The sequence below is a fragment of the Phyllopteryx taeniolatus genome, chromosome 18, assembly GCF_024500385.1.
Source record: "Phyllopteryx taeniolatus isolate TA_2022b chromosome 18, UOR_Ptae_1.2, whole genome shotgun sequence".
In the NCBI taxonomy this organism is placed as follows: domain Eukaryota; kingdom Metazoa; phylum Chordata; class Actinopteri; order Syngnathiformes; family Syngnathidae; genus Phyllopteryx; species Phyllopteryx taeniolatus.
This window is the reverse complement of record NC_084519.1, coordinates 3130868-3143423: the sequence shown is the minus strand read 5'-3', so window position 1 is coordinate 3143423 and position 12556 is coordinate 3130868. Positions and strand designations below refer to the sequence as shown.

The following is a 12556-nucleotide window of genomic DNA, read 5'->3' as shown; positions in this document are numbered from 1 at the left end:
TTAATTATTTTTTTTTAAGTTAAGCACTTTATTTGAAGATGTATAACTCTCTTTTTATTTCCTTGCTCTTATTATGAAATGCAGCCCTACTTTTATTTAGTAAATTAGAGAACATTACACAGTTGTGCGCATAAGTTTGATTAATAGGGAAGAAATTGTAATATGTGTACAATTCTTTATTATGCTCTAGTATCATTATATCAGTGGCATAAAAAAAACATCAACGATACTATCGTTTATCATGAAAGTTTTCTGGAAAATATATTGATCTAAAAAAATTGCTGTTGTGGTTTTATATTGAGAGAGGGCAAGAGCAATGGCTAACAAATACAGACAAGAGTAACAACTGTAATAAGAATTTGCAATACAGCAGGACCGCGTAGCAAGAACCTCGGAGAATAGCGGAGAATTACTGTATCAGTATTCCGCGATTATAACTTGGAGGGACTCATTGTTCCAGGGCTTCATTGTTTCAATGGCACGTACATCCCAGGACTCACATAGTCTCAAGTGTAAAATGATATCTACAGTGGGTACGGAAAGTTTTCAGACCCCCTTAAATTTTCCACTCTTTGTTATATTGTAGCCATTTGTTAAAACAATTCAAGTTCTTTTTTTCCTCAATGTACATACAGCACCCCATATTTACAGAAAAAAAAAAACTTAATTCTTGAAATATTTGCTGTTTTATTAAAAAGTCAACCTGAAATATCACACACACATAAGTATTCAGACCCGTTGCTGTGACACTACTATATTTAACTCGGGTGCTGTCCATTTCTTCTGATCATCCTTAAAATGGTTCTACACCTTCATTGGAGTCTAGCTGTGTTTGATTATACTGATTGGACTTGATTAGGAACGCCACATCCCCGTCTATATAAGACCTTAGAGCTCACAGTGCATGTCAAAGCAAATGAGAATCAAAGGAACTGACTGAAGAGCTCAGAGACAGAATTGTGGCAAGGCACAGATCTGGCCAAGGTTACAAAAAAATGTCTGCTGCACTTACGGTTCCAAAGAGCACAGTGGCCTCCATAATCCTTAAATGGAAGACGTTTGGGACGACCAGAACCCTTTCTAAAGCTGGCCGTCCGGCCAAACTGAGCAATCGGGGGAGAAGAGCCTTGGTCAGAGAGGCAAAGAAGAACCCAAAGATCACTGTGGCTGAGCTCCAGAGATGCAGTCGGGAGATGGGAGAAAGTTCTAGAAAGTCGACCATCACTGCAGCCCTCCACCGCTTTATGGCAGAGTGGCCCGACGGAAGCCTCTCCTCAGTGCAAGAGACATGAAAGCCCACATGGAGTTTGCTTAAAAAACACCTGAAGGACTCCAAGATGGTGAGAAATAACATTCTCTGGTCTGATAAGACCAAGATAGAAATTGTTGGCCTTAATTCTAAGTGGCATGTGTGGAGAAAACCAGACACTGTCCAAACCTGTCCAATACAGTCCCAACAGTGAAGCATGGTGGTGGCAGCAGCATGCTGTGGGTGTGTTTTTCAGCTGCAGGGAGAGGGAGACTGGTTGCAATCGAAGAAAAGATGAATGCGGCCAAGTACAGGGATATCCTGGACGAAAACCTTCTCTAGAGTGCTCAGAACCTCAGACTGGGCTGATGGTTCACCTTCAAAAAAGACAATGACCCTAAGCACACAGCTAAAATACTGAAGGAGTGGCTACAGAACAACTCCACGACTGTTTTTGAATGGCCCAGCCAGAGCCCTGACTTAAACCCAATTGAGCATTTCTGGAAAGACCTGAAAGGCCCAAAAAATTTACTTAAATGATTTTAGGAAATGGCTGCAATATAGGCACGGTGGACGACTGGTTAGAGCGTCAGCCTCACAGTTCTGAGGACCCAGGTTCAATCCCCGGCCCCACCTGTGTGGAGTTTGCATGTTCACCCCGTGCCTGCATGGGTTTTATCCGGGCACTCCAGTTTCCTCCCACATCCCAAAAACATGCATGAATTGGAGACTCTAAATTGCCCGTAGGTGTGAATGTGAGTGCGAATGGTTGTTTGTTTGTATGTGCCCTGCAATTGGCTGGCAACCAGTTCAGGGTGTACCCCGCCTCCTCCCCAATGACAGCTGGGATAGGTTCCAGCACGCCCGTGACCCGAGTGAGGAGAAGCGGCTCAGAAAATGGATGGACGGATGGATGGATTTTAGGAAATGGCTGCAATATAGGCACGGTGGACAACTGGTTAGAGCGTCTGCCTCACAGTTCTGAGGACCGGGGTTCAATCCCCGGCCCCGCCTGTGTGGAGTTTGCATGTTTTCTCCGGGCACTCCGGTTCCCTCCCACATCCCAAAAACATGCATGGTAGGTTAATTGTCAACTCTAAATTGCCCGTAGGTGTGAATGTGAGTGGTTGTTTGTTTGTATGTGCCCTGCGATTGGCTGGCAACCAGTTCAGGGTCTACCCCGCCTCTTCCCCGATGACAGCTGGGATAGGTTCCAGCACGCCCGTGACCCTAGTGAGGAGAAGCGGCTCCGAAAATGGATGGATGGATGGATGGCTGCAATATAAAAAAAGTGAAAAATTTAAGGGGGCCTGAAAACCTAGCGTACCCACTGTATATACTTAATGATTTAAAAAAATTTTTTTTTTTTTTTTTTGTTCATTCAAATTTGACAGGCTTTGTAGCTCTGGTTGACTATATTAACAAAATAATTAATCTATCTAGCTATAATCCATTTTTACATTTATGTATTGTATTACAAAAGAACACATTCACTCCCATTCACGCAGTGTCCCTAAACGCAACTCGTGCACTGCCGCTTCCCTCTCTTGTTTCATTCGGAAAAGCGAAATAGGAAATGCATCAGGTGTACAATCTTTTAATCTTTTGAGCATGTCCAAACAGGTCCCTATGCTGGTCCCTTTTAATATTACAGTTGATTCACTGTATATTCCAGAACTCCAACATTGCAGCAGACCCTGCGATGTGACTATTGCGCACACGTACTGTACATTGCGATGACGAAGCTCAAAACAAAATATCGTGCAGTCCTCAGGTGTACCATATGATAGTGGACCCCTAATAGGTCCTGATGCTCAAATTGTCGTAAGTTTCCCCAATGTGAAACGAAAGCCAAATTTCCACGAAGTAGTACAACTCAGTTCACCATGGCAAGCTTCAGGTCTGATTACTTTGCAGGTTATTCTGTAGCAATTGTACTTTAGGTACAATGACAATAGCACTGGCACCTACGTAAATTGTGCGACATTGAAGCAGCCTGACAGTGTGGTATAGTGATGCACCGAAATGAAAAATCTTGACTAAAACCATCCATCCGTCCATCTATTTTCTACCGCTTATCTGAGGTCGGGTCACGGGGGCAGTAGCTTTAGCAGGGACGCCCAGACTTCCCTCTCCCGAGCCACTTCATCCAGCTCTTACGGGGGGATCCCGAGGCGTTCCCAGGCCAGCCGAAAGACGTAGTATCTCCAGCGTGTCCTGGGTCGCCCACCCTTTTCTGACTGAGGACCATGGTCTAGGATTTAGAGGTGCTGATTCTCATCCCAGCCACTTCACACTCGGCTGCGAACTGCTCCAGTGAGAGTTGGAGATCACGGCTTGATGAAGCCAACAGAACCACATCATCTGCAAAAAGGAGAGATGCAATACTGAGGCCACCAAACCGGACCCCCTCTACGCCTCGGCTGCGCCTTGAAATTCTGTCCATAAAAGTTATGAACAGAATCGGTAACAAAAGTGCAGCCTTGGCGGAGTCCAACCCTCACCGGAAACGGGTCCGGCTTACTGCCGGATACGCGGACCAAACTCTGACTCCGGTCGTACAGGGACCGAACAGCCCGTATCAGGGGGTTCGGTACCCCATACTCCCGAAGCACCCCCTACAGGACTCCCCGAGGGACACGGTGGAACGCCTTCTCCAAGTCCACAAAACACATGTAGAGTGGTTGGGCGAACTCTCATGCACCCTCGAGGATCCTGTCGAGGGTGTAGAGCTGGTCCACTGTTCCACGGCCAGGACGGCCAGCAGCACCCAATCCCCACTATACACAGTGTGGATGGGGCACTGCTTCCCTCTCCTGAGACCGGAATTTCCTCGAAGCTTTCCGGAAGTCTTTCTCCATGGCCTCAGCGAACCTCCCATACCCGAGTTTTTGCTTCAGCAGCCACCAAAGCTGCATTCCGCTTGGCCAGCCGGTACCCATCAGCTGCCAAAAAGGCCCGATAGGACTCCTTCTTCTTGACGGCATCCCTCACTGTTGGTGTCCACCAACGGGTTCGAGGATTTCCGCCACGACAGGCACCGACCACCTTACGGCCACAGCTCCGGTCGGCCGCCTAAGCAATGGAGGCACGGAACATGGTCCACTGGTTCTCGATGTCCCCCACCAACCCCGGAACATGTGCAAAGTTCTGTCGGAGGTGGGAGTTGAAACTTTTTCTGACAGGGGCTTCTGCAAGACGTTCCCAGCAGACCCTCACAATATGTTTGGACCTGGCACATCTTCCTCCACCATCGGCGCCAACTCACCACCAGGTGGGGATCAGTTGACAGCTCCGCCCCTCTCTTCACCCGAGTGTCCAAGACATGCGGCCGCAAGTCCGATGACACGACCACAAACTCGATCATCGAACTGCGACCCAGGGTGTCCTGGTGCCAAGTGCACGTGTGGACACCCTCATGCTTGAACATGGTGTTCGTTATGGACAATCCGTGATGACCACAGAAGTCCAATAACAGATCACCGCTCGGGTTCTGCAGGATGGAGTCCCCAGCGGGAGCGCTCTCCAGCACCCCCTCCAAGGACTCCAAAAAGGGTGGGTACTCTGAACTGCTGTTTGGTGCATAGGCACAAACAACAGTCAGGACCCGTCCCCCCACCCGAAGGCAGAGGGAGGCTACCCTCCCGTCCACCGGGGTGAACCCCAACGTACAGGCGCCGAGCCGGGTGGCAATAAGTATACCCACCGCGCCTCTCACCGTGGGCAACTCCAGAGTGGAAGAGAGTCCAACCCCTCTCAAGAGGACTGGTACCAGAGCCCAAGCTGTGTGTAAAGGCGAGTCCGACTATATCTAGTCGGAACTTCTCGACCTCACACACCAGCTCGGGCTCCTTCCCTGCCAGAGAGGTGACATTCCACGTCCCTAGACCCAGTTTCTGTAGCCAGGGATCGGATCGCCAAGGTCCCAGCCTTCGCCCACCGCCCAACTTGCACTGCACCTGACCCCTATTTCCCCTCCCACAGGTGGTCAGCCCATGGGAAGGGAGATCCACGTTACCCTTTCGGGCTGTGCCCGTCCGGGCCTCATGGGTGCAGGCCCGGCCACCAGGCTCTCGCCTTCGAGCCCCACCTCCAGGCTTGGCTGAGAAAGCTGAGTACATAGTTTGGCGTCATCATAAGGGGTCTTTTGAGCCGTGCATTGTCTGGTCCCGCACCTCGGACCTGTTTGTCATGTGTGACCCTGCCGGGTGCATAAAGCCCCAGACAACTTAGCTCCTATGATCATTGGGACACACAAACCCATCCACCACGAAAAGGTGACTGCTTCCAGGAGGGGATCACAGTCACATTTAACTGGATATTCAAAAGCTCTATAAGGCATTGCTTGTCAATAGTAAATGATTCTTTACTCTGATGTACATGCACTTGCACGCTGGCCTTCAGTGATCAACATTTGACGTTATGCTAGAGACATGTTATTTCAATTATTTTTTTTTGGGTGAAAAAAGTATTTCTGTCCGAAACTGAAATTGCACTTTTGGGCTATTTTCACCTCAGACATTTCACTGGCTGAAATTTCAGTGCATCACTAGTGTGGTAGTTTCCAGTTCATTAAGGAAAGAAGATGTAGATGTGATCATGTATGAAAACTGATGGTTGAATCTGGTGCAAAACACTAAAAGTGTCAAATATCACTTTTTGATGAATGAAATGCCAACATTGCGGAATGCGTGGTTTTATACATTTTCTATACCACTTATCCTGTTTAGGGTTGCGGGGAGCTGCGTCCTAACTGATCCTCCTAACTTGGAAGCATAAACCTGGCTAAAATACTGTGGTAAGACAACGAATTAAGATTCTAAGTGTTCAAACCAAACTCAGGATTGATTGATTGATTAATTTGTTGTTTGGTTGATTGATTTATAGTTTAGAAGTATCTTTATTAGACTTTACACCGATTTGATCAGTCTGATTGGTATCGGCCGATAATTACCATTTTATGCTGATCGGCTCTAATGTCATAATGCGGCGAGGCGATCAATGTCGTCATTGATCGGCTCCGCAAAAGACATTTACTCCGCGTCGCCATCGTGTACAGTATATTCAAATCCAAAAGCTAGTTTATTTTTAGCCTTGTTGTGTGTCTTTTGACGTAGTACTGTAAATATCTGACCACCAATAAAGTTATTAAAAAAACCATGTCGGTGGTGTGGGACAGACAACACGTAATGCCCAGATCAGACTACAAGACAAATTTGCTCTTTCACGATTGCACTCTTGTCAGACTACTGCAATAAAATCTTGTATTCTGATACCACCGCATCCCGTTTTTTTACGATCACCAGCCTTCATCTTGTCAACTCAAACTGGATACACTCGTTACTATGGCGACGATACAATAATGGATCGCGCCGTGTGTTTTTAAGAACAAAATGGGGAAAAACGTGTGTTGGTGGTCACCGGTGCTCGGGAGAGGACAAGTATTTTAAGGGTAATAGCCCATCAGCAACATATTGAAAAACAAAACAAAACTAGGAACTAGTTCGTCTTTAGACTGGTGAACTGAACTTTCAACTAGTTCGCGTAGAAAATAAATGGTGCAGATTGTAATGGATATGTTGGTGAAGGAAACAGGGGTGATGAAGAAGTGATGGTTGGAGGGACAGATAGATGGTGGTTGACTTTGCAAAAAGGATGGAAATGGCTTTAGTGAACACTTTTTCCAGAAGAGGCAGGAACATAGGGTGACCTACAGGAGCAGAGGTAGAAGCACGCAGGTGGATTACATCTTGTCCAGACAATGTAATCTGAAAGAGGTTACCGACTGTAAAGTAGTGGTAGGGGAGAGTTTGGCTAGACACCATAGGATGGTGGTGTGTAAGATGACTGGTGGTGGCGAGGAAGATTAAGAAGACAAAGGCAGAGCAGAAAACCATTTGGTGGAAGCTGAGAAAAGAAGAGTGTTGTGTGGCTTTTCGAGAAGAGCTGAGACAGGCTCTCTCGGTGGACAGGAGGAGTTTCCAGAATACTGGACCACTACAGCCAAGGTGATCAGAGAAAGAGGCAGGAGAGTATGTAGTGTATCTTCTGCCAGGAAAGGAGAGAAGGAAACTTGGTGGTGGAACCTCACAGTACAGGAAATCATAGAAGGAAAGAGGTTAGCTCAGAAGAAGTGGGACACTTAGAGGACCGAGGAGAGGAGAAAGAAATACATTGAGATGTGACGTAGGGCAAAGGTAGAGGTGGCAAAGGCCAAACAAGAGGCATATGACATGTATGCCAGGTTGGACACTAAAGTCCAGTTTTTGACGAGCTTGTTCAACAGAATTCTAGCAGCTGAGAAGATGCCTGAGGAATGGAGGAAATGTGTGCTGCTGCCCATTTTTAAGAACAAGGGTGATGTGCAGAACTGTGGGAACAATAGAGGAATAAAGTTGATGAGCGACACAATGAAGTCATAGGAAAGAGTAGTGGAGGCTAGACTCAGGACAGAAGTTTTTGCGAGAAACAGTATGGTTTCATGCCTAGAAAGAGTACCACAGATGCATTATTTGCCTTGAGGATGTTGATAGAAAAGTACAGAGAAGGTCAGAAGGACCTACATTGTGTCTTTGTGGATCTAGAGAAAGCCAATGACAGAGTACCCAGAGATGAACTTTGGTACTGCATGCAGAAGTCTGGAGTGGCAGAGAAATATGTTATTATTATAATAATAATAATACAGGACATGTATGAGTTTAAGGTGGCGATGGGACTGCATCAGGGATCAGTCCTGAGCCCTTTCCTGTTTGCAGTGGTGATGGATAGGCTGACACATGAGGTTAGACTGGAATCCCCGTGGACCGTGATTCTTGCAGATGACATTGTGATCTGCAGTGAAAGCAGGGAGAGGGTGGGGGAACAGTTAGAAAGGTGGAGGCATGCACTGGAAAGGAGAGGAATGAAGATTAGCTGAAGTAAAACAGAATATATGTGCATGAATGAGAGGGGTGGAGGAGGGAGAGTGAGGCTTCAGGAAGAAGATATAGCAAGGGTGGAGGACTTTAAATACTTGGGCTCAACAATCCAGAGCAATGTTGAGTGTGATAAGGAAGTGAAGAAACCGGTCCAAGCAGGTTGGAACAGGTGGGGGAAGGTGTCAGGTGTGTTATGTGACAAGAGTCTCTGCTCGGATGAAGGGTAAAGTTTGTAAGACAGTGGTGAGGCCAGTCATGATGTACAGATTAGAGACAGTGGCACTGAAGAGACAACAGGAAGCAGAGCTTGAGATGGCGGAAATGAAGATGTTGAGGTTCGCTCTTGGAGTGACCAGGTTGGATAAAATTAGAAATGAGCTCATCAGAGGGACAGCCAAGGTTAGATGTTTTGGAGACAAAGTTAGAGCAGACTTCGATGGTTCTGACACATCTTGAGGAGAGAGAGTCAGTATATTGGTAGAAGGATGATGAGGATGGAGTTGCCAGGCCAGAGAGCTAGAGGAAGACCAAAGAGAAGGTTGATGGATGTCGTGAGGGAAGACATGAGGGCAGTTGGTGTTCGAGAGGAGGATGCAGGAGCTAGGCTTACATGGAAAAGGATGACACTGTGGCGACCCCCAACGGGACAAGCCGAAAGGAAAAGAAGTGCAGCCCTGCTGTAAACATTATACACCAAACTGTTCTTTTCACTCATCTTTGCATTTTTGTTCCATTCCCATAACTGAATGAATACAGAACATTTTGAAAGCTTACAGTTAGTGTTAACAGTTTCTCATGTGGATTTGTACTATAAGAGGTTTGTTAGAACAATTCCAGGACTGCTGTCACCATAGATACAGTATATTCAACATTCAAACTATATACTACTGGTATTCATTTTCAAAGTAATTCCCTTGAAGTATAAACTCACATTCCCTGCCACGCCTTTCGGGATCCCCTGCAGCTCCGTCTTGATGTTGTCCACGATTTAAAACAGGTCCCCTTAATGATCCTCCTGACCTTGGGATAGAGAAGGGGGAAAAAAAATCACAGAGCCAAGTTGGGTGAATAGGGAGGTTGCTTCAGCACAGCAATGTGCTTTACGACCAGGGACTGACAGATTCTCAGGGCATTGTGAGCAGGCATGTTGTCATGGTGAAGCAGCCAAGATTTGTAGCTATTGTGACACCAGTCCTGGAACCTTTCTGATACACCTTGTAGTTCAATAATGTGATGAAACATTATGATTTAAGTAGATCAGATTATCTGATAGTTTAACAGCATGTTTTAATCTCCCATTTATGGACCGTTCAAGTTAGTCTCTGACCTATCCGTCAATCCTAAAATTTATTTTGTACTTTTACTCTATAAGTACAAGCTTCAATCGTAAGTGCAATTAATTTTGGCTCATGGTTGATTTGTTTTTTCCATAATATGGAAATGTGGTTAAATTCTCTAATGCACGATCTGAGAGTTTAGAGCATAGGTGTCAAATTCAAGGCCCGAGGGCCAGATGCAGCCCGCCACATTATTTTATGTGGCCCGCGAAAGCAAATCATGCTCGTCAACTTCTGTGATTTTTGCTAAAATCTGTACCCAAATTCCAAATTGTCATAATAATAAACAATAATGTTGAGCTATTGCATTTTTCTGTTACCAAACCCTTCTTCTACAGTCTTCTTCTTCTTCTTTTCCTTTCGGCTTGTCCCGTTAGGGGTCGCCACAGCGTGTCATCCTTTTCCATGTAAGCCTATCTCCTGCATCCTCCTCTCTAACACCAACTGCCCTCATGTAACTTAAACAATACTTGAACAAACTATTATCCTTGTCTTCTGACTTCAAAAGTACTTATCCCTCAATTTGTCGTTTAATGGTAATAATATGATAATATGATGATGGTTTCACTCTTCTAAAGGGCCCTCTGAGGGAAATCATAACTACAATGCGGCCTGAGACAAAAATGAGTTTGACACCCCTGGTTTAGAGGTTCCGTTGTATGTATTGAATGTTAACTAGAAATCGGAATATGCCAAACAAGCAGTTTAAAAAGTAATTATTAAAAGCTGTCTTCATCCATCTCCCTCCATTTTAAATAGTTTCTTGAAATATTAGTTTGAATAGTTTTAATTACTTTACTAATTATCATTAATTTGTCAAAATGTCTATTTTGTACTGCGATTAGCAACCAGTTCAGGGTGTACCCCGCCTCTCGCCCAAAGATAGCTGGGATAGGCTCCAGTACACCCGCAACTCTAGTGAGGAAAAGCGGTACAGAAAATGGATGGATGGATGGATGTCTATTTTGTATTTTGCTATGTCTGCTATTTTAGTATCCGACCCCTCCATGTCCCTCCTTTGTGTTTTGGCTTCCTCTCTTCTTACCTTCCCTCTGTGTATCCCCCCCTCCTCTGTTTTCCACTCTATGACCCTCCAACCTGTGGTGTCCGGAGCAGAGGTTGTTGTGGAGTTTGACTACGAAGCGCTCCATGAAGATGAGCTGACCTTGCGAAAGGGGGATCTCATAAAGAATGTGTGCTGCATACAAGAGGATGGCTGGATGGAGGGAGATCTCAACGGGAAAAGGGGGCTCTTTCCTGACAACTTTGTTAAGGTGAGAGCAAATGTTTTTTGCTTCTGAATTCACTACATTGCATGTTTTTTTTGCCCTTGTGTTTGCATCTGGGTTGGACTGAGTGATTATGGTCTGCTGCGATAGCAACCAATCCAAGAGGTATTTGCTGTAGCATCATTTTACAATTTCATTACCTTCAATAACCTTGGTATATTTTATGAAATATTCTGTCCGGACATCGCGATATGAATTATGTGCATCAAATGTCTTTGACAATTGATACATAATGCATTAATGCATATTTTGTCATTTTATACAGTATTCATATTCTTTTCGTTCTTATCTGTGGGTATGTGTTTTTGAGGGGGGAGGAGCTAATTCAATTTAGATTTTGAATCGTGAAGCAACTTGTTTGTTTTTCTGCAAAGGTTCTTTATAAATAAAATGAAATTCATTTGACTTGATAACAGTTCAATGAGAATGTGACCAAAGGAGGCTGCAGTGAACCAGGTGACATTTTAGCTGACACAACAATTAAGAAACGATCCACCCATTGATTGTAGTTACGTCCTGTTTGGAAACAGGTGGAAACACTTTACTTACACTTTGTCTTCAAAATCAAGCAATATAATGCATAGTTGTGTTGAGTTGATCACTGCAACTACCACGCCAAAAGTGTCTCTCTCCAACCCACACAATGCAACTCAGGGTGCACATAGTGTTTTTGTTCTTGTGTAGATGAGGAAAACCGTGAGTTGAAACATGAATCGGATCATTCTCCATTAAGCATTCCACCTTGCTCTAGATTCGTTCCAGGATGCGAAGACCTTGCCTGAACTTATCAGCGGGCCAACGCTTTCTTTTCATAGACATAGCAGATTGACACTGATGGGATATTTTGCCATTGAGTTTTTTTTTACCTTTAACCCATGTTGGCTGTGTTGAGTTATATAGGCACACAGGGTTAAAGCGGGGCTTCGTAGGAGTAAATCAGTCAGTTATAATTGAATGAAGTGTTTTTCATGCAAATATTTACTTTAATTATTCCTCTCTTACTGTGTTAGAGTAGGTCAGCGTTGACTATGTAACTACGGTGCTTCCAATTTGTATATTTACATTCAGGTTACATCGCTGCCGTAAGATTGAAACTGGGTCGTGGATCAAGGAACCCCAGTACTGTATTGTATTGCAAGTAAAACAACAACAACAAAAACAGTGTTATGTAGGACTGCACGATTATGGCCAAAATAATAAACACAATTATTTTGATCAATATTGTAATCATGATTATTAGTCACGATTATTCTTCATGTTAGGGAAAAATATTTTTATTGAACTACTTTTCAACTAACAATATGTAAACAGTTTTCAGTGCAAAATGAATTTTTAAATAAGAATAAACGATAAATAAAAGAAAAATAAAAAAAATATACTCGAAACATTCTACTCTTCTTCATTCAATGGGTACGTCTCTGTTGATCTGCTTGACCGTCGTTAGTCGTGCACGGGCATAAAACTTCAAAGACCTTGATGTTTGCGTGTTCTCTCTCTATTTACTTATGCCGTTTTGCACTGCGGTCAGGCCAGCTGAAATGTTGAAGTCAAGGCAGCCGCTGAGATGATTGTTAATAATACAGTATGTCTTACCGTGACACTCCGCCTCTCCGCCAACGTGCTGCGAGGGCCAGCTTCAAAATACAAGTTTCATAAATTACTACATTGGACATCAATGCCATTTTAGGCTGTTACTTTGAAGTTGGCCCTGGAGGGCATTGCCAGAGCTTAATGAATGAAGCCTTAACATTGCGTTCACCCCCT

General features: G+C 44.6%; 1 protein-coding gene across 4 annotated transcripts in view; it reads left to right on the top strand.

The window, feature by feature from the left end:
- Positions 1–12556, top strand: part of cd2ap (CD2-associated protein) — an 85568-nt gene that overhangs the window by 18676 nt on the left and 54336 nt on the right. For 2 of the 4 annotated variants that reach the window (XM_061753030.1, XM_061753032.1), the window contains exons 2-3: positions 5980–6047; positions 10620–10777. In XM_061753030.1, the coding sequence (XP_061609014.1) occupies positions 10724–10777 (54 nt within the window). In that variant the 5' untranslated portion in view covers positions 5980–6047; positions 10620–10723. The remainder of the gene's footprint in view (positions 1–5979; positions 6048–10619; positions 10778–12556) is intronic. The other 2 variants (XM_061753028.1, XM_061753029.1) reach the window with 1 other exon arrangement.